At 42.7% G+C, this 25,128-nt stretch overlaps 1 protein-coding gene across 4 annotated transcripts in view; it reads left to right on the forward strand.

The window, feature by feature from the left end:
• Positions 1 to 25,128, forward strand: part of FAM184A (family with sequence similarity 184 member A) — a 168,998-nt gene that overhangs the window by 57,434 nt on the left and 86,436 nt on the right. For all 4 annotated transcript variants that reach the window (XR_005596365.1, XR_005596366.1, XM_039531008.1 and 1 more), the window contains exons 3-6: positions 4,340 to 4,475; positions 11,759 to 11,940; positions 13,491 to 13,688; positions 24,771 to 24,893. Coding sequence is in view for 2 of the 4 variants with exons in the window: in XM_039531008.1 (XP_039386942.1) it covers positions 4,340 to 4,475; positions 11,759 to 11,940; positions 13,491 to 13,688; positions 24,771 to 24,893 (639 nt within the window). In the remaining 2 variants the exon portion in view is untranslated. The remainder of the gene's footprint in view (positions 1 to 4,339; positions 4,476 to 11,758; positions 11,941 to 13,490; positions 13,689 to 24,770; positions 24,894 to 25,128) is intronic.

The following is a 25,128-nucleotide window of genomic DNA, read 5'->3' on the forward strand; positions in this document are numbered from 1 at the left end:
AGGTGGTCAGTATCTGGTACAAGTGAGGTCTGATTCTGGTATACTGGTATCATTGTTAGAAAAGTTTGGGAAACACTGATTTAGACTGTACGGTGTGTTCAAACACTTACACATATGAGTAACCTCACACAAGTGACTAGTCCTGTAAATATTCTATATTGGTGTATTGGACTATGAAGAAAATATTTCCATTTTGCTACATTATGTTTGTCACTACAGTTATTTGTGCCAGCTGTTATCTAGTATTTAATTTAAAATATGTTGAACAAATACATCATTGTGTATAAAGAAAATGGGAAAGGACACTCTTTGGTATGACTGAGACCTATTAATCAACTTTTTTCCTATGTATACTACTTGGACCCATACAAGAGGCATTCACAAGTAATGTCTCAAATATTGTACACATTTTCAGAGAGTTGTCCTAATGCTGTTTTCTAAAGCTGCTCTAAAATAGGATATGAAGCCCCAGAAACATAAAGCAGGCTTTTGGGGACTAGAGGGTTGAAAGATTTCCTTCTATGAGGGAAGGAGGCATAGAGTTTTGTAGATTGGGACTAGAAGAAATGATTCTATGGGATTCTATTTGCCCTTTGGTAGCTTTATTGAGGACTTCCCACTTCAAGTGTGATCACCTTGTAGAAGAGATCAGTCAGCTTATATTTGCATTCATCACAACATTCAGTCCCCAAAGCCAGGTGTAGCCATTCTGCACTGCAGCCCACATGGAAAATATGAAGGATCTTAGGGTAAATTTGGGAACATCAAAGGTGTGAGCTGGCCTAGGTGAAATCTGAAAGGAGACCTAAACTTTTATGGTCGGGCTCAAGAAGAGGTCTCTCAGGTCCATTTGCAGGGTGCAAGACACACAGACAGCATGAATAGAGATTCTGGAGGCAACCACTGTGAGCTCATAAACCTTATGAAAAGCCAGATCTGCCATTTTATCAGTGGGGTCCTTGGGGGGTAAAACAGAATGGAAGAATGGCTTTTGAGATGCAAATGGTGGTAGGGTGCATTTGTGTCCACCCTATGGGCAGATAATATTCTGTTGGGGTAATCAAAGAGACTGGGTTCTGCTTTGCCATGAGATCTGGGTTAGTGGATCTCCTTCCAGACATGACAGCCCACTTGCTAAGCTTCTCCAATATATTACAGGTGCTGGCTCCCTAGGACTCTGCCCTGCTTTTCCCCCATTGAGACCCCCTGATCTCTGCAGAAGACTTGGATGTAGAGTGAAGAATTGTCTTTTAGTTTTCCTCTGCCTAGGATTCTTGGCTGATGCAGAATTTGGAGTCTCAGCTTTTTCCATCTTCTCCTTTCTCCTTTTTTTATTTAAAAGGCCTAAGAGAAAAGAAGCAAGGGGAATTAGAAGGTAGTGAAGAGGAAGAGGAGGCAAAGCAGAAGGACTAAGGCAAGAACTCCATGCCTTCAAGGCAAAGAAGGCAAAGGAATGGGGGGGGGTTATATTGCAATTAATAAAAGGCAGTTCTAACTCCCAGTCCTTGGCCTCATAACATAAACGCTCCCTGATTCTCCCACCCTGCCTCCTATCCTGCAAGAGGAGCAAAGGGGCATATGGAAATCCTATTTATTAAGGATAGATCTGGCAGTACCACATATCATTAAGGTTGCCTGATACTTCCCATTATAACACCCTGTTTTCAGTTGTTTATACCTGTGCTAAACTTTAAGTTTTCGGGCTGAAATTTTCCATGACAAGTGTCTGCTTCAGTCTGACTCTTTTTTGGGAATTTTAGCTAGAGCTGTTCAGCTATTTCCAAAAATGAGGCTAGTGGAAAATTTGTAATTTTTCCATGTCATAAAATAATTCTAACAACTATTTTGTTTAGATGGTCTAATGACTTGAAATTTGGCATGGAGGATTCCTTTTGATCTCCCATGAAAATCTGCTCAAACTTGGCAAGTTATAAGCCTTTGAAAAATCTGTTTGCATGTGCTAAATAGAGACTCGTTAGAACTTCACAGCTAAAATCTCTTTAGATTCTTTGTGCACTGAGCATGCTCCAACTCTGAATGATGAGGCACATGAGGAGGAGGGCCTGGGACTGGGAATTAGGGAGTATGGGCAGGAGAGATTATTGGAGGGTGGGGTTGGGAGAAAAAGAGAGAGATTGTCTGAGGACCCAGGAGAGGAGTACTGGGACTGGCTGGGCAAGGAGATTGGGGACAAAGAGCTGGAAGAGGAAACTGGAATTGGCAGGACAAGGTGACTGGAGTGAGGTGGGAAACTAGGATTTGGAGGGGAACCCCTGAAGGAGAGTCTTGGACTTACTGGGCAAGGAGACTGAGACTGGGATGAGAAGCCTGAATGGAGATTGGGACAGGGACAGGTTGCCAGGGCAGAAGGGGTCAAATTTGGGGGAATTGGGCAAAATGATTTGTGATCACTAGCACACACTCCCCTCTAATGCCTGGAATGGAACCAAAGAATACTGAGTATCACTAATCTTCTGATGTCAGCAAATATCAGTGAAACCCACTCCCTCTGTCTCATTCCCTTCTATGAAGTTGTCTGCTGTCCCAGAATCCACCAGTGTCTTCTGTGGTGGAATTCGTTAGGGCTCCCCTGGAACACGGAGGTGGACCTAGACCTTAAGGTGCAGGGAATGTTAACCATGCCTGGGGCATGCCTCAGTGAGGAGTAGGAGTGCATTACCTCAGGGTTTGTCCAGGTCAGCCCCTTCTACTGGGCCTCGGCATGGTAGTTTCCCAAATTGCATCATGCTGGAGCTCAGGCCAGATCCCCCACAACAGAAACACAGCCTGTGGCAACAATGGTGCTCTTTTCCCTCAGGTGGCACTATCCAGCTGGATGGGTTCAGGTTGAAGAAGAAATAGAGGTTACTTACCAGGAACTGGAGGTTCTTTGGGATGTGTGGTCCTTTTCTGTATTCCACTACCAGCCCTCTGTCCTCTCATCTATGGATCATGACCGGGTTCACGGTAGAAGAAGGAACTGGAGAAACATCAGTCCGTACTTCCCATTATATCCTCAGTTCAGAGCATGAGGAGAACTGCAAATATGAGGACCAACGGACGCTGCTTACTAAAAATCTCCAAGCTCAAGTGCATGATGTGTAGGTGTACTCACGTGTGGAATACAAATAGAGACCCCATATTCCAAAGAACTTCCAGTTACTCCATTTAAGAAACTTGAGTTCTTTGAGATCTGTATCCTTAAGGGTGCTCCAATACCTGCCCTTCTTCCCCTCTGTGTTGGAGTGTCTAGCTGGACTTTCATGGTTGAGAAGGAACTGGAGTGGCAGCGGGTCTGCCCCTCCCCATCGTACACAGCACAAGTGTGTTTAGGGTGCAGTAATGGACCTGTGGATGCAGCTGATGAAAATCTCTGATCACAGGCGCACACGCATGCTGATGTCAAGCACCCATAGTGGGTCACATCTTGAAGAACTCAAGTTACTGTGCAAGGTAAATTGCCTCTCCATATGGAACCATGCATTTAAAGACTGTATCATAATGCTTATGTACAAGTGGTCTGGATTAAGTTTGCACAGGCTGATGAATTCTGGCATTTCCTAACTTCTGAGTGCCTAATTTTTGTGACTTTATTAATGTTCTAACAAAGGTTTTTTATATTTCTTACGATTAGTGTAGTGTATAAAATATTTATATACTTCCACATAGTTACCTGGTATTGGTAAAATGAATATATCTGAACAGCGTAGTTTTTTATCTTGCCTAGTGCTATATGGCTATGTAATGAAAGATCCTCTCATAATCCATATGCATAAGGGGATAAGGTTATGGTTGTGATGGAAACCATAATTCGTTTCTGTAATATACAGTTTCTATTTTAAGATTACATTAACATTGCTTTTTATTATTTCCACTGAAAATCTCTTTAGACAACATGTATATGTGGGTGTCCCCCCGCCCCAAAAAAAAATTATTTTAGAAATCATTTTTTATGACTGTCAGCTAGCGTGGCTTCAGCCTCGAAAAAGGGTAAATATACATTTTGTATGCATAATATGTAATGACTGATTCAATCACACTGATCTTATTTGATTGTGGATCTAAATGTGGATTACAGAGGCAATAATAAAAATTATAAAAAACTGTAATCATATGCCTATATATAGGTTTGTTAAATTTGATACAGAGATCGAGTACACTTTATAGAAATAGGAAGCTTGCTTCATAACACTGTGTTAGTATGTGTGTTGTTTTGTGTATGACTAATACGCCTTATAAACTGAAATGTCATCTGTATTTATACTTTAAATTAGTGCTTGTTAAATTTAACAGCATTATTATGTAGTGTTAATGAATATTATGTTGTATGTTTGCTTAGGTGCTTCAAAAACAGCTAGATGATGTCAAGGAGGAGGAGATATCATTGTTAAGCAAACACAAGGAGGTGGAAAGTGAGCTAGCAGCTGCTAGGGAACGCTTACAGCAGCAGGCCACAGATCTTGTACTCAAAGCCAGTATGTATGTCCATAACTTTGTATGTAAATGAGCCTGAAATATTAATTCAGGTTGATACTATTATTTTTTCTATTTTAAATTATGCAGATCTAGAGTGTCTGTGAAGAGTTTTGCATTGTCCCTAAAAAGTTCTGAAAATCTTTCTTGTTTTTTTTTAAATTATGTTACGTGTATTGTAGTTAGATTTATATTTGCTTTACAAGCCTTCATACTATTTTTAAATATGTTTTGAAAGTAATTGACTTTTATTAAGTGGCCTAATTCTTGAGACAGGCAATTTTTCATTAAAATGTCAGATCATGCTACCTTTTAGGAAAGTGTATTCTGGATTTGTTTGACAATAAAGACAAAAAGTCCCAAGAGGAGGTTCTTCAAGGCTAGGTACAAGCAGGGGAGGTATGTTTATACCTGTCACACAGTTTCAGGGTAACTTCCCCTATTTCCCCCCCACGTCATGATCCACTCCAGGTGTGCCCAATCAGGTCTCAGGTGTCCAACCATCACTTGTCTCTGGTAGGGACCACTGTCCCACTTGTTTCCTTTCCACGGGTTTTAAGGCTGCATAGCACCCTGCCCTAGTCTGCGATATCCCCAGCAAGCCAGTCTGCCTAACAGCTGTTGCCTGTGCTGTGCTTTCTCTGAGGTTTAAGAACAGAGTATTGCCAGCAATTACAAGTTACCACGCAGCTCTTTATAAGCAAGCTCATTTATTCTTAAGGTAAAAGCATCACAGGGAAAACATAATAAAACAATTAACAGATTTAAATACACACTAAACATACAAGGAGGCACCCATGAGTCTTATAGGGCTCTAGTAGCCCAAAGTCTTTCCAACCTTTCCACAAAGTTTGGGCCCCCCTTGGACAGAATATCTGGATTAGAAAGAAGGCCTCGAGTCATTTTAAACCCAGTCTTTTTATATCAAAAGCCCTTTCTGTGTCTGTTGGTCTCTGAAAAACCCAGTTTGAGCCAGTATATACATACCTCCCTTGGGGGTGGTACCTCTCTGTTTCACCATACTCACTCCCTACTAGTTTTGGTTCCTGGAGGAGCTATGGTGACCCTTCCCCGCTGGAGTTGCATACAATTATTGGTTCATAGTGATACATAAACATAGTATGGTGTGGTCCACAAAGATACTGCATTGGGTTGCAATATCTGTCACAATATCATTTGTGAAAATATTAATAAAATCATTGTGGAATCTTGAGAGAGGCCAGATGCAAATCCTGTTCTGCCTATAGTCATGTCTAGGTTATTTGGGCTTTCTAAGAATTGGCATGAACTTTGGGGCTCTCTTACAACATTTTTGATATTGCTGAAAGCTGATTGGTGAGGAAATCTTAACTTCCAGCAGTGGTCATTGTCACCATTGAGGACCTATATAGCAGAACTGAAAGCTGGGCATTCAACTTAAAATCTTGAGGAGAGCTGTTCCAAAGGATCCTCTGGCTTTCATCTTTCTCTATGATGCCAGTATTGAGCTGGCCTCCCTCTCCTGATATCTCCTTACCCACAATCTGATCAGTAGATTGGCTTTGAAGCTGAGAGCCAGAGTTTGAATCCAAGAAGTGTCTCATTGACACTGTCATTAAAGGAGAAAAGATTCTTTTAGGTAACACCCTTGAACAGACACTCTGAGATCTCAAGAACTAAAATAATACTGTATCATTGTTTAGGAAGCCTAGTTCATCCTATTCTTTCTCCGACTGTCACAAGGATTACTGTTGTTTCAAAGGTCCTCTTAAAAATATCTCCTTTCCTCGATAAAATATAGAGATATTACGCCCCTAGAGCATCCTGAAACACCACTTTCACCCCAAGATCTCACAAGGAATGAAAAAAAACAGTTCCAAGTCTGTAGGATTTGTGAGTACTAATAGGCCTACTTTATCCCCAGCTCCTTTGGGGACTTAAAAGCAGCATAAGATCCTGTCTAAGGCATTCTGCTACCGGAGTGAAATCTAAAATCACGGTACCAAAGAATCCACAGTCATCAGATTTGGTGGCGCAACAAAGCGGGCCCCTGCTGGTGTCAGCCTCTGTTAGCAGAACCGCACCTCAGGAATGCAGTCCTTCGGATCTGTCATCTCCAGTCCCTAGCAAGGAAGCAACAGGCCCTGCAGGTATCTGTGTCTGTCTGTTAGCAGAGTCTGTCTGCACACTGGGACCCCTTGGATCTCATGGCCTCCGTTCCAAGACCACATTTGGGCCAAAACCAAAGGTTCATGGTGATTATCAATCCCAAACAAAGCATCATACCTCAATTCCATGAGTGTGGCAGTTCCAAAAAATATTAGTGGAGGCACATCAGACTCCTCGGCACCATCCACTTCCACTATTACAGTAGTGGTCCAAGTACATAATAAACCAGACCAGCAGAACCATACTCTTGTGGGGAATTAAAAGAAGAATTGAAGACTCATATCCTTACTCCCTTGTCTTCACTTGGAAAGAAAAGAAACACCCCTGCTCAGTTACAGATTTCCCCTCAGGTTTGGCTCCCTCCCCACATACACCTACCCCAGGGAACTGTCCCTCACCATTTTTTATATTGTACTTACCAAGGCCAGTACTGTCTCTAGTTTGAGCTACGTCAGATCCACATTTGGATCCACAATCAGATAATGACGAAGGCTAAGATAGACCTGTTAATTTGCCACCTCCTCTCCTTCCTGGGGGGTGGATCACACACACTAGAAAACATTATACTGACACCATATACCATTATACCATATACCATTATACTGACACCATTTAGACAAAGGGAACACCTTTACGCTACATGGTATTATGATAGTCTGACACTGAATACTAAAAAGAATGTTATATACCTCCCTTTATTGCTTTTCACCTTCCTTACTGGCCTTTGGATCTAATTCATCCAGCTCTGTCTACATCTCCACTTTAAAGAGACCCTTCTCCCATGTTTGTCCCTGACAAGTTAGAATACGAAACAGGAGTTTCCACTGAATTCCAGGATGCCAACATGGAACCAGACAATCAAATATCTCCTGATGATAATGTTTGTGTGTGTGTTGGGGTGGGGGAGGGAATCTCCTCATCTCCTTAATCAGAAGATGCTATTCATTTCCATGAAATGCTAGAAAGAATAGGTACAACACTGAAGATATCTTTCACAATGAAAGAGACCTTTCATCCTGTATTCAATATTTTGGGAACTCCTTCCATCAATAAAATCATTCTCCTGTGTTGGAAGGTTTATTGCAGCTGATCAAGAGAAAATAATCACATCCTGAATTGGGTCAAGCTATGTTTTAAAAAAGTGTTGGACAAGTGTTATCAACTATAGTATGAAGGGGTTTCACTTTTCCACACACATCCAGCTCTTAATTCACTGGTGGTTGCTGTAGCTGTCCAAAGAAAAAAAGGAGGATAAGTACACCCAACCCTGTCAGACAGAAAAGGGAAATAGCTTGACAACTTAGGCAGAAAGGTCTTCTCATCTGTTTCACTTGGCAATAGGTTTTCTAATTATCAAGTCAGAATGTCCATCTTATCTCCAAGGTAGTACTGGTTCCTGGCCAACTTTGCCAGATCCCTTCCTAGAGACCAGAAGAAGCTGGCAAAAGCCATGAAATCCACTCTCCCGTGTTGGGAGGTTTATTCAGGGGCAGCTCTAGGTATTTTGCCGCCCCGAGCACGGGAGGCCCGCCGAAGCCGCGGGACCAGTGGATCCTCTGCAGGCATGCCGCCGAAGGCAACCTGTCTGCCGCCCTCGCAGCGACCAGCAGAGCGCCCCTTGTGGCTTGCCACCCCAGGCACGCGCTTGGCGTGCTGGTGCCTGGAGCCGCCCCTAGGTTTATTGCAGATGTGCTCATTTGACTTCTGTGATGCAGAAGCCTGGGCAGCAATGTCAGCAATAACATTAAGGTGATATTCATGGCTGAGATCATCTGGCCTTGTATGAGAGATGAGAACACGTGTGGAAAACCTTCTTCCATTCTTGGAGATGGTCTATTAAGTTCAGGAATGGATGAAATACTAGAAAAGTTGAAGGGTACTAAGATCCACAACTACTATCAAGGGGTCTACCAGCCATCCAGAAGAAGGTTTGATGTTCCTGCCTTTAAATATCATAAACCACAATATTCGTCTTCCTCATTATCCTACTCCAGGCAGAGATGGCAGTTCAAGCAACCATCATCTTAGCAACAGCTACAGAGGAGGAAAAATTTTAAATTTCGTACAAAGGGTAAATAAACAGCTTCCTTGTCTTTCACAGTAGGGCTTAGACCTCACGTTTGCCGAGACACCCAAGAGCATCAGATCAACCTTGATCCAACCACCTCCTTCCCCACTTTTGGAAAAAAAGACTTTCCCACTCCTTCAACATCTGACATGCTTTCACAACGGACAGTTGGATCCTGAAATTATACAGAAAATTTATTCTATTCAGTTCAACACAATACCTCCCACCAGTCCTCTTGTACCTTCTCTCTTTAGGGACCTTTTTGTGAGAATCTGTTAGGAAATCCAGTCTCTAATTTAAGCAAGGAGCCATGCAGAAGAATTCAAGGGAATTCCATGGAAAGGGTTTCTAGTCCAGATACTTTCTGATCCCAAAGAAAGATGGAGACCTTCTGCCTACTTTAGACTTGTGAAAATTCAATTAATTAATCAGGGAGTTCAAATTCTTTGTGTTAACCCTAGCATCAATTATCTCCTCCGTATCCACCCAAGATTGGCTTGGATCTCTCAGTTTTTAAGTGTATTTTAGAATTATCAGACCTTCACGTTACAAATACCTTCATTTCATCATACGAGAGGACCGCTTCCACTACAGAGTCCTCCTTTTTCTCTTCTCAGGTGCACGTGAGTAGTCACAAAGTGTGTCTGTCTGCAGCAGCAGCACATCTAAGGTGACAGGCCATCCACATTTACTTCTATGTAGACAATTGATTCATCAGTGTATCCTCTCAGGGAGGACCTTTTAACAGTTATGGTCCAGACGTGATCCCTCTTCAAAAACTGAGACTCAGAATAAACTGGATAAAATTACAACTCCTGTATAGTCAATCCAGTTTATTGGGGAATTCTGAATTCTTGAAAAGCAATAATCTTCCATCCAGAAGGAGGATTTATGAAAATCTTGATGGCAGCAAAGACTCCACAAGAAGCCCTTTCAGTCAAGTATCCGCCTCAAGATGAGAATTGGCTTGCAAAGAATTATCTTCCAAATTTGGACAGCATGTTCTCCAAACTGACAGTTTGGAAAGAGGTACCATCGTTGTTCAGTTGGTTGATTCAGCATCACAGTGTTTTGAAGGAGTAACATTCAGCCCCCCAGCTTTGTTGACTATGATTACCTCAAACATTTCATACTTGGGATGGGGAGCTCCCTTGTACAACCTGACTGTCCATGGCTATCAGAACCACTGGGAAGGGACTCTGCAAATGCTAAAATTAAGAGCATTCCATTTGATTTCAAATTCTTTCTCCTCATCTGCAAGGCAAACTCATCCATGTAGCAATAGACACAGCAGTAGTGTTCTCTGTGAGCAAACAAGGGGCCCACTCCAGCCAACTGTGTAGAGAAACAGTGGCACTGTTGAACTGGTGCATCCAGCACCATGTCTACCATATAGCCCTACATCTCATGGGCAAAGTCAACAGTCTTGCAGACCAGTTGAGCTGAGACAGAAGTGAACAGTACAAATGGTCACAAAATCTTAGTAGTAAATGAGATATTTTGTCTTTGGAGCTATCCAGATAGAGACTTATTTGCAAGCAGATACAATTCATAATGTCCAAGGTTTTGGTCAAGAACTGGAGTAGAAATCCAATCCATATCAGATGCATTTCTGCTTGACTGAGAAATAGGTCTCCTTTATACCTTTCCCCCATTTATTCTCTCTCCAAAGAGTCATAAGAAAAATAAGACAGACAAAACAAGAATAACCTTGATTGCCGCAACACAGGTGAGACAACCAATGTTTCCAGATCTTCTTCATCTGTTCAGAAGGAACTATCAGTCTCTTCCACTAACCACAGGTCTACTGACCCAACAGAACAGATGGGTTTACCAGCTGGACCCCACTCTCTGCACTTGACAGCATATACCATAGGATTGTGACAAACCTAGAAAAATCCTCCTCTCTTGAACTTTCTTGTGTCTGGATAAATTCCAGAAAACAGTCAACTCTCAGATGCTATGATTTCAAATGGAAAAGATTTTTAATCTGGGCCAATACTAACAACATGGATTCAGAAACATATTCTGAGTACTCCGTACTTGAATACCTCCTTCATTTAAAGTGATTAGAACTCTTTCTATATCATTCTTGAAAGTCCACTTAGCAGCCCTTTCTGCACACCATGCATTTATTGATAAGACTAAATTCACACATGACACAGCCAAGAGGTTCATGAAAGGAATAGTAAACATTTTCCTCCAGTAAAGAGGTAACTCTGACATGGGAGCTTAACCTAGTATTTACTCCATTCATGAAACCCCCATTGAGCAAGTGGGGTTACTTAATTCTCCTTTCAGTCAAACCAGCCTTCATTATAGCAAGCACATCTGCTAGAACCGTAAGCAAGTTACAGATCCTCATGGCTGACCCACCATTCACTGTCTTTTACAGGGAAAAAGTCCCCCATCTGCATCCTAAATTCCCTCCCAAAGTTAAAATAGACTTTAATCTGACTCAGATCAATAACTTACCAGTATTCTTTTCTACACCTCATTCTCATTCGGATGAGGTAAAGCTTCATTCCTTAACTGCCAAGAAGTCACCAAAAGTTTTTATTTCATTTGGGGTTGCTAATAATAAAGGAAACATAATTACATCACAACATTTGTCTAAATGGGTTAGGTTTTGTACAGAGAAAAGCTGTTTAGTATAGTGGAAAGCTACAAACAAAGCTCTGCCCCAATTCCAAGGGAAAATACGGTTTTCATGTCATGCATCAAGCTTATCCCGATTTTAGAAACATGAAGAGCTACAACCTGGAGCTCTATTCACACTTTCACAAAGCATTACTCACTAGATCTAGCATCCTGGTCAGATGTTCAGTTTGGTAATTCAGTACTACAATCATTATTCAATTAGGACTCTGCATCTCAACTTACAGAGATTGTGGTACTGCTTATCTAAGGAGGGAGGGGGCATGAGAGCGCTGCTGCAAGAAGGTTCCACTGTCAGAGCTGCATCACTGGATATCACTTGGGCGGGAATGTGCAAAGTCCATTTGTAAGAATTTGGGTTATAGGTGAATAATCTTTGTCTGATTTTAAATGGTTGTTTTCTTTTTGTAGGTCACATTGGAATTCTTCAAGCTACACAGATGACACAGGAAGTTACAATAAGAGATTTAGAATCAGAAAAATCTAGATTAAAAGAGAAACTATCTCAGATGGAAGAGGAAAGAAATCTATTGCAGAGCAAAACACAAAGTCTGGATGAAAGACAAAGGCAGCAGATTCTGGCAATGGAAAAGGTAAAAACAAAAAAACCACAGTTCTTTCTATTTTAGATCAGCAAAATAGAAGCCTTAGAATTCTAACTGGAAATATTAATGAAGTCTGAAATATCTTAACTCCTTTGAAAGACTGGAGTGTCTGATTGTATGGAGCAGCGATAGCACATTACACTACCCTGTGGGGCACATATGGTACTGCTAACTTTTCAAGTTACTAATGTAGATCATGTGCATTGCATAGTTGAAGGTGATAGTTTCAGCTGAGATGATGACAGAGAGGAGGTAGGTGCAATGTTATCCAAACTGATTTCTGGCATCTGTTGTGCTGCTTGATTGATTCTTGAAGCAGATTGCCAGTAATCTTCCTATGTGTGTCATCTCCCAGAGTGCCCCCGTGAGGTGGGAATGGGGCTGAGGTCAAGGAAAAATTGAAAATCAGTAAGCCTTGAAAATGTACGTGCAGATACCCAATAGGCCCATGACAGGGCAAATATAGCAAATTAAAACTTGAGCTATTGTATAATGATTCTTTAATTGTTTCTTTCTGTTCCCACCAGTTAAGATAATAATGATGATATAGATTACATATAAAGTAATGGCAATATACAAAAACCTGTAGGAGAACACTTCAACCTTCCTGGCCACACAATAGCACATGTAAAGTAGCCATTTTACAGCAAAAAAATTTAAGGACCAGACTTCAAAGAGAAACTGCTATGCTTCAGTTCATCTGCAAATTTAACACCATCAGATCAGGATTAAACAAAGACTGTGAATAGCTAGCCAACTACAAAAGCAGTTTCTCCTCCCTTGGTGTTCACACTTCAACTGCTAGAAGAGGGCCTCACCCTCCCTGATTGAACTAACCTCGTTATCTCCAGACTGATTCTTGCCTGCATATTTACACCTGCCTCTGGAAATGTCCATTACATGCATCTGATGAAGTGGGTCTTCACCCATGAAAGCTTATGCTCCAGTACATCTGTTAGTCTTTAAGGTGCCACAGGACTCATTGTTGCTTTTTACATATCCAGACTAACACGGCTACCCCTCTGATATACAGTAATGGAGTCCAGAAACACGTACTGGTTTAAACTGTGTTATGTTGTTTGAACAACCTTCTTTCTGACTTTTGTCCTGAGAGGGCATCATAATAAGGAATTTCCTCCTTGCCTCACTACACATCAGCACTAGTTCAAAACTAAAATAAGAAAGAAAAAGGACTGATATCCAAACCATATTTGTAGCTCAGAGAATAATGAATTGGAAATTGCCTCTAGATCTGAAATTTGTCTGCTTTTTTTTACATGATAAAATAGAGCAAAAAAAGAGACAATAGATTTTAACTTCTTATACTTAGTCTATAATTGAAACACCTTTTTGAGTATAGTTTAAAAATCTGGTTTAAGGGTATTTATTCTATGCTACATATATATGAAGTATAATTGTTTTTGAGTATTTGTGTAAAACTTCACTAGTTTTTCCTTTTTTACCTTTTTCTCCTTACTGAGATAGACAAGTACTTAAGAATAGGTAATTTGCAATTTTTTGTTGTCTGGCTTTTACAGAAGGTAAATGAAGCAAGGGAAACACAACGAGAGTATTATGAGAAAGAGCTGATAAAGCTGCAAACCAGATTGGAAGGGGAAGCTGCACTTTTAAATGAGGCTCATTCTAAGACCTTGGAAGAATTAGCATGGAAACATCATACTGCGATTGAGGCTGCACACAGCAATGCTACCAAGGAAAAGAAAAAGCTGCAACTGGTAAGTTATGAAAAAAACAAGAAAGAAAGGGTGTTCCAAGTAAGAAAGAGTGTTGAGCCAAACTATGAGAAAATGGTATATGCATATGGATAGCATGTATTAATTCCCTTATTTCATCCTTTTATCCCTTATTCTCCTAAGAGGGCTTGACTCTGGTACATTTACATTTGTAAAGAATAACAAAGGGCATTATAGTGCTCTGAGGTCCTTTTATATACAACCATGCACACTGCAATTCCTAAATGAAACATGGACAAGTTGAGGGTGATATAGCAGTCCTAGTTGTGTTAGCTAACTTGCTATTGATTTAAATACATGTATACAGCAAAGCCATAGTTGCACCTTTATAGTTAGGAAAAATAGTATATTAAAGATTACTCTTCAAACTTTTGTGGAAAAGTGAACATACGGTACTTTTGACAAGATGCAGGAGCACTATGTGTTGCCCATTGAACACACAGTTAATCTCAGGATAGCTTCCCCCCCCCAGCCCTTGCACAGGTGCTTGGGGAAAGAACTATGGGCCTAATCCATAAATCAGTGAAGTCACTGTGAATCTTTCCATAGCCTCAGGGAGATGTAGATCTAGCTGTTTAGTAGTGGCTGCATGGCACACAGTGGAAAGAAAATGCTTTTGACAGTGCTCCAGATCTAGAGTTGTAGGGCTGGGTTGAACTTCAAGCTAAAGAGTTTTTGCTGCTGCATTATTGCATTGTTAAAATATGTTTCTTTGGATATTTCTACACTACCAGAGTAGTTCGATTCTACTTAAATCGAATTTGTGGAACCGATATTACACAGTCGAACGTGTGTATCCACACTAAGGACAGTAATTTGACTTTGTGAGTCCACACTAACGGGGCAAGCATCGACATTGGAAGCGGTGCACTGTGGGCAGCTATCCCACAGTTCCCGCAGTCCCCGCTGCCCATTGGAATTCTGGGTCGAGTCCCCAATGCCTGCTGGGGGAAAAAATGTGTCGAGGGTGGTTTTGGGTAACTGTCGTCATTCAACCGTCACTCCCGCCCTCCCTCCCTGAAAGCGCCAGCGGGCAATCAGTTCACGCACTTTTCTGGTGAGTGACAGCGCGGACACCACAGCACTGCGAGCATGGAGCCCGCTGCGATCATCGCTGCAGTTATGGCCGTTGTCAACTCCTCGCACCTTATCGTCCACCTTTTTCACAGTCAGATGCTGAAAAATCGGGCGAGCAGGCTACGGCAGCACGGTGAGGACATGAAGTCTGAGAGTGGCACAGACCTCTCACAAAGCACGGAACCCCGCGCCGTGAACATCATGGTGGCAATGGGTCATGTTCATGCTGTGGAATGGCGATTCTGGGCCCAGGAAACAAGCACGGACTGGTGGGACCGCATAGTGCTGCAGGTCTGGGATGAATCACAGTGGCTGCGAAACTTTAGGATGCGTAAGGGAACTTTAGGATGCGTAAGGGAACTTTCCTTGAACTGTGTGAGTTGCTGTCCCCTGCCCTGAAGCGCAATGACACCCGGATGCGAGCAGCCCTGACTGTGCAGAAGCGAGTGGCCATAGCCCTCTGGAAACTTGCAACGCCAGACAGCTACCGGTCAGTAGCGAACCACTTTGGCGTGGGCAAATCTACCGTGCAGATTGGACATCCCTATCCTTGGACCGGACCACCAGGCCAGCCAGTATATTAACCGAAAGGGCTACTTTTCAATGGTGCTGCAAGCACTGGTGGACCATAGGGGACGTTTTACCAACATCAATGTCGGATGGCCGGGCAAGGGTCATGACGTGCGTGTTTTCAGGAACTCTGGTCTGTTTAGACGCCTGCAGGAAGGTATTTTCTTCCCGGACCACAAAATAACTGTTGGGGATGTGGAGATGCCTATGGTGATCCTCAGGGACCCAGCCTACCCGCTAATGCCCTGGCTCATGAAGCCCTATACAGGTGCCCTGGACAGTGACAAAGAACTCTTCAACTACCGGCTGAGCAAGTGCAGAATGGTGGTGGAGTGTGCTTTCGGACATCTCAAGGGGAGATGGAGAAGCTTACTGACTCGCTCAGATCTCAGCGAAACCAATATCCCCATTGTTATTGCAGCTTGCTGTGTGCGCCACAATCTCTGTGAGAGCAAGGGGGAGACCTTTATGGTGGGATGGGAGGTTGAGGCAAATAGCCTGGCTGCTGATTACGCCCAGCCAGACAGCCATGCGATTAGAAGAGCCCAGCGGGAAGCGCTGTGCATCTGGGAGGCTTTGAAAGCTAGGTTCCTCGGTGAGCAGGTAACCTGTGACTATTAAGTTTGTTTACAGAGAAGCTGAACCTGCCCCCGTTTCTTTACCCAGTTAATGTTGACTATCCTCTGCAGTTACATACCCCGTTCCCCCCCTTCCAACACATGTTTAAAAATAAAATAAATGGAACTTTGTTAATTAACACCGTTTTCTTTATTACTGATTTCACGGTAAAGGGTTGAAACTGGGACGGTGACTGTGGTGGGTAGGGTGTGTAGTGATGTAAAGACCGCTTCTAAACTCGAGGAATGACAGGCTCCTGCTCCTAGAGCGGTCCGCAGTGGCGGACTGGTTGTTTCAACGGAGCCTGCCACCCCTCCTTTTCGGGACTCTGTGTGTGGGGGCTATGTGACTTTGTGGCGGGGGAGGACGGTTACAGATCCCCTGCTGCGTGGCTCTGTGATCCAGGATAAGGACCGCTGCATAAGATCTCTAACTGCCCTCCCCCACCACAAAGTCGCATCTCCCCCCCAACACAGAACATGAAAACCACCTCCCAGACTGACCAGGGTGCCTAGTGACTGCACTGTGTGTGTGACCTGCTGCTGAACCTGCGCCCGTGTCTGTACCCTGGTAAAGGTGACTGTCCTGTCCAATTACCAGCTCCCTTCCCCCCCTTCAAACACAGTCTCATCTAAAAGAACATGACGGAAACAGTAATTAACAGAAAAGTATTTTTTATTATCAACTAGACAGTTAGGGGATGAAACTGGGACGGGGGCTTGGGTTAGGCGGGAAGGAAAGGACTTATCAAAATTTTGGGAATGAGAGCCTTCTTGTAATGGAGCACTCTGCAGGGGTGGAGTGACAGTTTTCACGGCCCCTGCCGCCCCTCCTTCTTGGTACTTTGGGTGAGGGGGGTATGGGACTTTGTGGCGGGGGAGGGCGGTTAGAGATAGACTGCAGTGGGGCTCTGTCCTCCTGCCTCCGGTCCTGCAGAACATCCACAAGGCGCCGGAGCATGTCCGTTTGCTCCCTCATTAGTACAATTAGCGTTTGAGTTGCCTGCTGGTCTTCCTGCCGCCACCTGTCCTCCCGTTCGCTGTGTGAGCGCTGGTACTGTGACATGTTCTCCCTCCACTGGGTCTGCTGGGCCGCCTCGGCTCGGGAGCAGCCCATAAGTTCTGAGAACATCTCGTCCCGTGTCCTTTTCTTTCGCCGCCTAATCTGCGCCTGCCTCTGTGAGGGGGATGCCGGGGTAGGTCGGGAGAGTCGCAGCTGTGTGATGGGAAAAAGGGAGTGAATTCCTTACAAAGATACATTTTTGCGAACAATGAACATAGTCTAGTCTGTCTCTGTGAACAAGACCATGCACAGCACCTATCTCATGCGCACTCAGGACAAGTTCGAATTTTCGGCCTTCGCATTCAGTGCCTGGGGTCTTGCAGTGGAGATCAGACAAGCGGGGCAGCACAGCAGAATTCGAGTAGCAGGCACACATGGTAAGCCGTAGACTTTTGGCTGCTTAAAACTTAATTTATAGCAGTGCCCTCCTTTCACGGTCAAAGCAATGCTCCTAGCGTTGGCCAGTTCCTGCTGCCGGCAATCCGGAAAGCATGAACTCTGCCCCTGTCCCACCCCCTCGTGGCTGTCCCCGGGAAAGATCCCTGTATGCTGCCCCTGTCCTGCCTCCACCACGTGGCTGTAAACCGCTGGTTATAGTTATGTAAAGGAACAGGTAAGCAGTCCCAATACTAACATTCCCCTAATTCAAAGCAGACCACCATGAGCGAGATCACCCTGATGAGGATCAGTGACACAGATAAAGACCACTTGCTGCGTGAAAGTTAGTAAAAACCAGGGCCCTATGCCGCCATGCTCGTCGAGGCAATGATACCAGACTACCTGATGATAGCCTGGTGCGGAAAAGTGTGCTACCACGGAGGATGCAATAAGGCCGCTCTCCCCAGGAACCTCATGCAGAGGCTTTTCAATTACCTCCAGGAGAGCTTCGTGGAGATCTCCCATGAGGATTTCTATTCTATCCCCGTATATATTGACCTTCTTTTCGCATAGTTAATATTCCTGTTCTGTTAAAAATAAATGTTTACATGTTTAAAGCACTTACCGACTGATCCTTCCCCTGATTCAGGGTCCGGGATAACGGCTGGGGAGGGTTGGTAGGGGATCTCCGTGAGGGTGATGAAGAGATCCTGGCTGTCGGGGAAATCAGCGTTGTGAGCGCTGTCGACTGCCTCGTCCTCCTCATCTCCTTCCTCATCTTCCCCGTCTGCGAACATCTCCGAGGAACTGGCCGTCAACACTATCCCATCCTCAGAGTCCACGGTCAGTGGTCGGGTAGTGGTGGCGGCTACACCTAGAATGGAATGCAGTGCCTCGTAGAAACGGCATGTCTGGGGCTGGGATCCGGAGCATCCATTTGCCGCTTTGGTCTTCTGGTAGCCTTGTCTCAGCTCCTTGATTTTCACGCGGCACTGCGTTGCATCCCGGCTGTATCCTCTCTCTGTCATGGCTTTGGAGATCTTCTCGTAGATCTTCACATTCCATTTTTTGGAGCGCAGCTCCGTAAGCACAGACTCATCGCCCCACACAGCGATCAGATCCAAGACTTCCCAATCAGTCCATGCTGGGGCCCTCTTTCTATTCTGAGATTGCATGGACACCTCTGCTGGAGAGCTCTGCATCGTTGCCAGTGTTGCTGAGCTCACCACGATGTCCAAACAGGAAATGAGATTCAAACTGCCCAGACAGGAAAAGGAATTCAAATGTTCCCGGGGCTTTTCCTGTGTGGCTGGTCAGAGCATCCGAGCTCGGACTGCTGTCCAGAGCGTCAACAGAGTGGTGCACTGTGGGATAGCTCCCAGAGCTATTAGCGTCGAATTCCATCCACACCTACCCTAATTAGACATGGCCATGTCAAATTTAGCGCTACTCCCCTTGTCGGGGAGGAGTACAGAAATTGAACTAAAGAGACCTGTATGTCGAGCTAAATAGCTTCATTGTGTGGACGGGTGCAGGGTTAATTCGATTTAATGCTGCTAAATTCGACATAACCTCCTAGTGTAGACCAGGCCTTTGTTGTTATGAACACTAATTCTGAAGGAGAATGATTTCTGACTGAAACGGTTTTCCTTTTGTATTGAGTATTTCCAATATTTTTCAATGCCTACCTGTTCTGTATTGTATATGGATTTGGCCAATTAAAATATCTGTAGGCCTTATAGGTGGATTATTTTTGTAGATTTTCTCAACTGTGCTTTGCTCCCATCTGCTTTCAGTGTTGTTTTATTGTACTTGTTTTGTTTGTTTATTTGTTGGTCTTATAAATTATTTTAGTTTTGATTTTGGAAGGTGTGCAGAATATATGGGGATTCTTAAAATATTTTCACCAAGTCATTATATTGGCTTATATTAGAAAAGACCTTTGTTTGTCAGAATGCAGTTGTTGACATGGGGAAGGTGGATTTGACTCTCTGGGAATAGAGAAATGAGAGAAATGTTAATAAGCTATGGAGCCTTTAAGCTTTAGGTCAGCAATGGGAGTCCAATAAAGATAGGTTGTTGCTGAAAATTGTAGACATCTAATGGTTTTTAGTGGCCTTTGCAAAATGAGAGAGACAGGGTAGCTGAGGCAATATCTCTTATTGGACCAGCTTCTGTTGGTGGAAGGTACAAGCTTTCAAGCTTCATGGAGCTCTTTTTCTGGTCTGGGGACGGTAACCACAGTGTCTAAGCAAAATACAAGTTGGGACAGATTGTTAAGCATAAGGAGTTGACACATGCTATAGGACACCATTTAAAATGAAGTGGGCAACTAGGAGTTAAAATTCTCATAATGAGTCATAAAAATAGTGTCTCTGAGTCCATAGTTTTTAGTGTCTAGCAGAGTTATGAATTTAAGTTCCTAGGCTTGCCTTTTGAAGGTGTTGAGCAGGTTTCCTTTGAAGATGGGGAAGGAGAGGTCAGATATGGAGTGATTGCTTTGTGAAAAGTGTACACCCATAGATGATAGGGTGTTTTTGTCTTTTATTGTTTTCTGTGTGAATTAATTCGAGAGCATGGTGATTGTCTGGTTTCACCCACACAGTTACCATTGGGGCATTGATTCAACAGAGACACTGGTTGCATTACAAAAATTTGTTACAGACCCTGCTGCCTGCAAACCCTTAATTGCCCACTTCATTTTAAGTAGTCTTCTATAGCATGTGTAAACTCCTTATGCTTACCAGTCTAACCCAATTTATATTTAGCTTAGATACTCTGGTTGCCTTCCCTACAGCTGAAGAAGAACTCTATGAAGCTTGAAAGCTTGTACTTTTCATCAACAGAAGTTGGTCCATTCCTCACTTACCTTGTCTCTCTCATATCATGGGACCAATTTGGCTACAACAACACTACAAACAACTTTGGAAAATGAGTTATTGGTCCTGTGTCCATATCACAAATGTCCACCTTCATTGTGGGCTGACCTATTAGGGAACCTCAGTAGAGGATAGGGACTGAGTCAGCATAGAGACTGAACTACTCCCTAGTAAATATTACCTGTCTCAAGTCAAACGTGAGACAAGAAGTCCCTGCTGATGGTTTTGCAAAGATATACTGTGCTGTTGGAGGGATAGAGGAAGGAAGACCCCAAGTATACTTTTGTGGAGAAAGTAGGAAGAAAGTGTAAGGAAGTAAAAGACAAGAGGAGGAGGAAAAAGGAGTGACAGTACGGTGAGAGGTGGTATATGTATTGAAAGGTTTATTTTTTATTGTAAATTGTATCTTTTAGTATGTTATAGGCAGAGCTGGTAGCACCTACATTTTATATCATCTGGCACCGTTTTCAGTTGCTAATAACTTTGCCAAACTTCAGTCATTAAAGGGGTGAAATTTTCCATGCTGGGTGTCTACCTCAGGCTGAATTTTTTTTTTAAAGTATCAGGAAAAAAATCAACCAATTCTGATAATCAGACTGGGAAAAAATGTATTGTATCCCATATTAAAAAAAGAGAAAAAAAAGTTAAAACTATTTTCTTCATGCTTGGGGAAGAAGGGCTGGAAAATTGTCAGAGATGTTGCCCTAGTATCAGGGATGTGCCTTTTGTTATTCCAGTGAAAAGATGTCAAATTTGGACAAGTTATCATTTATATAAGAAAAATCACAATTGGCACATGTTCAGTCGAGACTGGCTGGGATTTTGCCACCAAGTTCTTCAGATACCATCTGCATGGAGCATGCTCCGTCTCAGGGATGCTGGACTCCCTTTGCAATGGCTGCTGCTAGCTTCTGTGATCAATGTGGTGCTGGACATCAGAACAGAGAGAAGAAAGACAGTCTCCCCAGTGCTCTCAATAGCACTTCCTCGCCACCCCACCCCCAAAGCAGCTTGGAACAGGAAAATCTGAATTAGATGCAGAGGGGACAAGAGCTGAGCTAGAATTATGGAGTAGGCTTGGGACAAGGAGCCAGGGGGATGGGGAGGAGGGGACTGAGACTAGCTGGGAAAAGGGATTGGGAGGCGAGGTGGGGATGGAGACTAAGATTGAGAGCCCAAATGGGAGAAAAGACTGGGACTTGGAGAGGACACTGGAGTGGGAGACTGAAGCGGGCTGGACAATGAGATTATAAGAGTAGGAAGAAGAGAGGGGACTAGGACAAGATCAGGTTGGAGGGGTGGACAGAGGAAGAAGAGGCTTTGTCCACTAGACCGTATTCCCATCCAGAGCCTGGAATGAAACCCAGAATTCCTGAATCTTATCATTCCTCTGCTGTCAACAAATATCTGTGAAACCCACTGGCAAAGTGTGCATCTGACTTCCCTCTAGTGCCTGGTCAAAGTAAAGGATAACAGCCTACTACTTCTCTGTTAGCTGAAGTGGTAGACATGTGCTGTGGACCTAAAGATTTCAATCCTACTGATGACCCATATAGGCTGTCAATATGATTCCATACGATGGAATTTTTTTTCAGTTTTTTGGGAACTAGGAATTACATCCACAAAACGTATATTTTAAGAAAGTTAAGATTGCAAATTGAAGCACTCAAAAGTTAGGAAATGCCTGAATTAAGGCTTCCTGTGCAACCTTAATTTGGCCCCTTTGTGCATTTTTATTATGATACAATCTTCAATTACATAATCATATGCTACTTTTTTCCACAGAACCCCCACCTCATTTAGTATGCAGTATGGACCATTCTGAGAATGAATCAGGGTTGTATACTGACAGATACTGTTGTCCATTAGACTCTGCCTCATTTGTTGCAGAAGTTGGAAGGTGTGTAGTCACTGAGGCAGGGGACTGCAGGAAGAGAAAGGAGGGTCTCAAAGTTAAGGCAGTTGAATGCTGCTCTGGAGCATTAGATTCTATCCCTGCCTCTCTCACAGAGTTCCTATGTGATGCTGGGCAAGTCACTTAAACCAGATTTTTCTCAGCTAGTCACTAATTCTGTGTCCCATAGTTTCTGATTGCCAGATTTGGGACCCTGGGGCCTAATTTGCAGAAGTGCTGAGCACTCTTAGCTCCCACTGATGTTAATGAGATCTGTGCTTTCAACATGTAAAGTGGGCCAGAATGTTAAGTTCTCTGAAAAATCAGATCCTACGCATCTCAAATTGGGCATGCAAAATTAGTGGACACTTTTGACCTTAATTTCTCTGAGTCTTAGTTCCCCATCTTTAAAATGAGAATAATGTCACCCCATCGCCTCACAGGGATGCTGTGAAAATACATAAATTATTTTTTGTGAACCTCTGAGATACTATAATGATGAGCACCATAGAAAGCACATAAGGAAATTAATAGTTCTATCTGCAGAGCAGGGTTTAAATAGTGTGACTAAATAAAACCTGGGGCTACACATTGAACAATAAGGATAAACAAAATATTGAATAGCTGCTTATATTGAATATATGCAAAAGTAAGGATGGCAATACTGTGACACCCCCCCACAATAACCTTCCGACCTTCCCCCCACAACTCCCTTTGGGTCAGACCCCCCAGTTTGAGAAACGCTGGTCTCCCCTGTGAAATCTGTATAGTGCAGGGTAACAGTATGCAAAAAAAATATATTTCACGGACGAGAACAGATTTCATGGTCCATGATTCGTTTTTCATGGCCATGAATTTGGTAGGGCCCTACCTGGCCATGAATTTGGTAGGGCCCTACCTATGCACGAAATGAGGTGGAGATCCGGTGGAGAAAATAGTATGTGATTATGTAATTAAAGATTTATAATACATAATCACAAGGGGGCCAAATTAAGGTTGCACAGAAACCTTAATTCTGTTATTTCTAACTTCTAAGGGCTACAGTGTAAGACATGTTTTAGTAATTAATAATAAATCTTTCGTTGACTTTTCATTTCTGTTTCCATCAGTTCCTGCCATGCACATAACAGTACACTACTTCCACCAATTAGATGCAGCACTTCCACAACGACATCACCATCTCTGATGAAGAGATGGGCTGTGCTGTCAGGAGTGGGGGTCGATGTCGATGTCGCCGCCCTCTAAAGACCCTCTTCCCTCCTCATCTTCGAACAGAACAGGGGAACTGTGTCCCACACTATTTTCCCTCTCGGAGTCCACCGTACTGGTGGGGCACTGGTGGCAGACCCACCTAGAATGGCATGCAGTGCCCCATGACCTCTTTTTCTAGTCTGGGATTGGGATCCTCTCCTGCTGAGAGCTCTGCATCGTTGCAAGTCCTAGTGTAGACCAGGCCTTAGTGACTTGATGTTGCAACTTTATTGTTACTGTAATGTAAGTTTTGGACCTAGTAAATTAAAAATATGTTGCACTGACATTCGAACTAGGACTCAATCCTTTAAATGATTTTTTTTTTTTTACTTTGAAGGCTTTCAACATGTCTGTGACTTGAAGTTTATTAAAAGCCCATTTTTGCTGCTGTTACATTTTTGTATGTTAAAATAATCTTGTGACATTGCATTATTATATACTGGAATAATGTTCCATTTTGTCACATTTGTGTCCAAATTATTAATAAAACACCAGTCTTTAAAATAACTTTAGTTTTTTTAAAGAGTAACGATTCCAGCACAAACATATATGGCATAGGTTTATGAAACACTGATGTAAGTCACAGATTGGCAGATGCAGGAAGGCACACATGCAATTATTTATTATTATTTCATTTTCTAATATTTGTGTTACTATACAAGCTGGGGCCTCTGATTAAAATCAGGGCCTTCTTAGGCTAAGTGCTGTATAAACATGGATATAGTTGCAGTCCCTCCCCCTCAAAAAGTACAATCTAAAAATGTGAGCAAAGTATGAGGGGAAGGGGTGAAAGGTAGACCATCAAATATATACATTTTCATTACATGAATACCATTTTAAATGTGTAGATATATTTGCTGGTTTTTTAGTTTTATAATGACATAAAAATTATTGACTTTCCCCAACTGCAGCTCAGCTGCCTGTCTGACCCCTCTGCCTAGCCATTAAGGTTTTACTGCTTCCTTTTATGCATTTTATATAGACATTAAATACTATGTGATCAAATTTAAAACTCATGTTTGACACAACTTAAGGTCCCTGAGTTGGTGGAGCCCACATATATGCAAAATTGAGAGTCTACATTTTTGAATGCTTTGGGTTAATTCACTTTATGGTATTACAAAAGGAGGTTTTACATACTATTATTTTTATCTTATCATCAACAAGGGATGTGGGCTAGAAAGTACACAAAAAAGCCGTGATCTCCAGAATAACGGGCAAAACTTACCCCTATTATAATTCCTTAGAGAGAAGAGTTCTTTCTATGAGTTAAAAGCTGTAATGACTACTAAGAATGGATGTATTTTTTCTGTTTTGTTCATCTGTTTTCTTAAGGAGTTGGAGCAGCAATTTGAAAAGGAGAAACTACATCTGGAAGGGGATAAAAATCAGCTTAGACAGCAGTTGGAAAATATGAGGGAAGAACTGACAACAAAGATGACTTCGGCCAATCAGGAGGCAAGAATTTTCTTAGTCAAATCAGCTCACTGTCATATGCATTAGCCCACATTTAATCAGTAATGATAACTTATTCAACTGATTTTATGAATCGGATATTAGACTGAGTCTATGCTTTGGGGCCTTTTTTAGCTCATTGTCTATTTAACGTGAGTATTCCCAAAATATAATTCACTTGACCACTGTCAAAGTGTGATTTTTTTCTTTTACAGTATATTTTCCTACAAATTAGTGT

This window comes from Mauremys reevesii, linkage group 3 (genome assembly GCF_016161935.1).
Source record: "Mauremys reevesii isolate NIE-2019 linkage group 3, ASM1616193v1, whole genome shotgun sequence".
NCBI lineage: Eukaryota > Metazoa > Chordata > Testudines > Geoemydidae > Mauremys > Mauremys reevesii.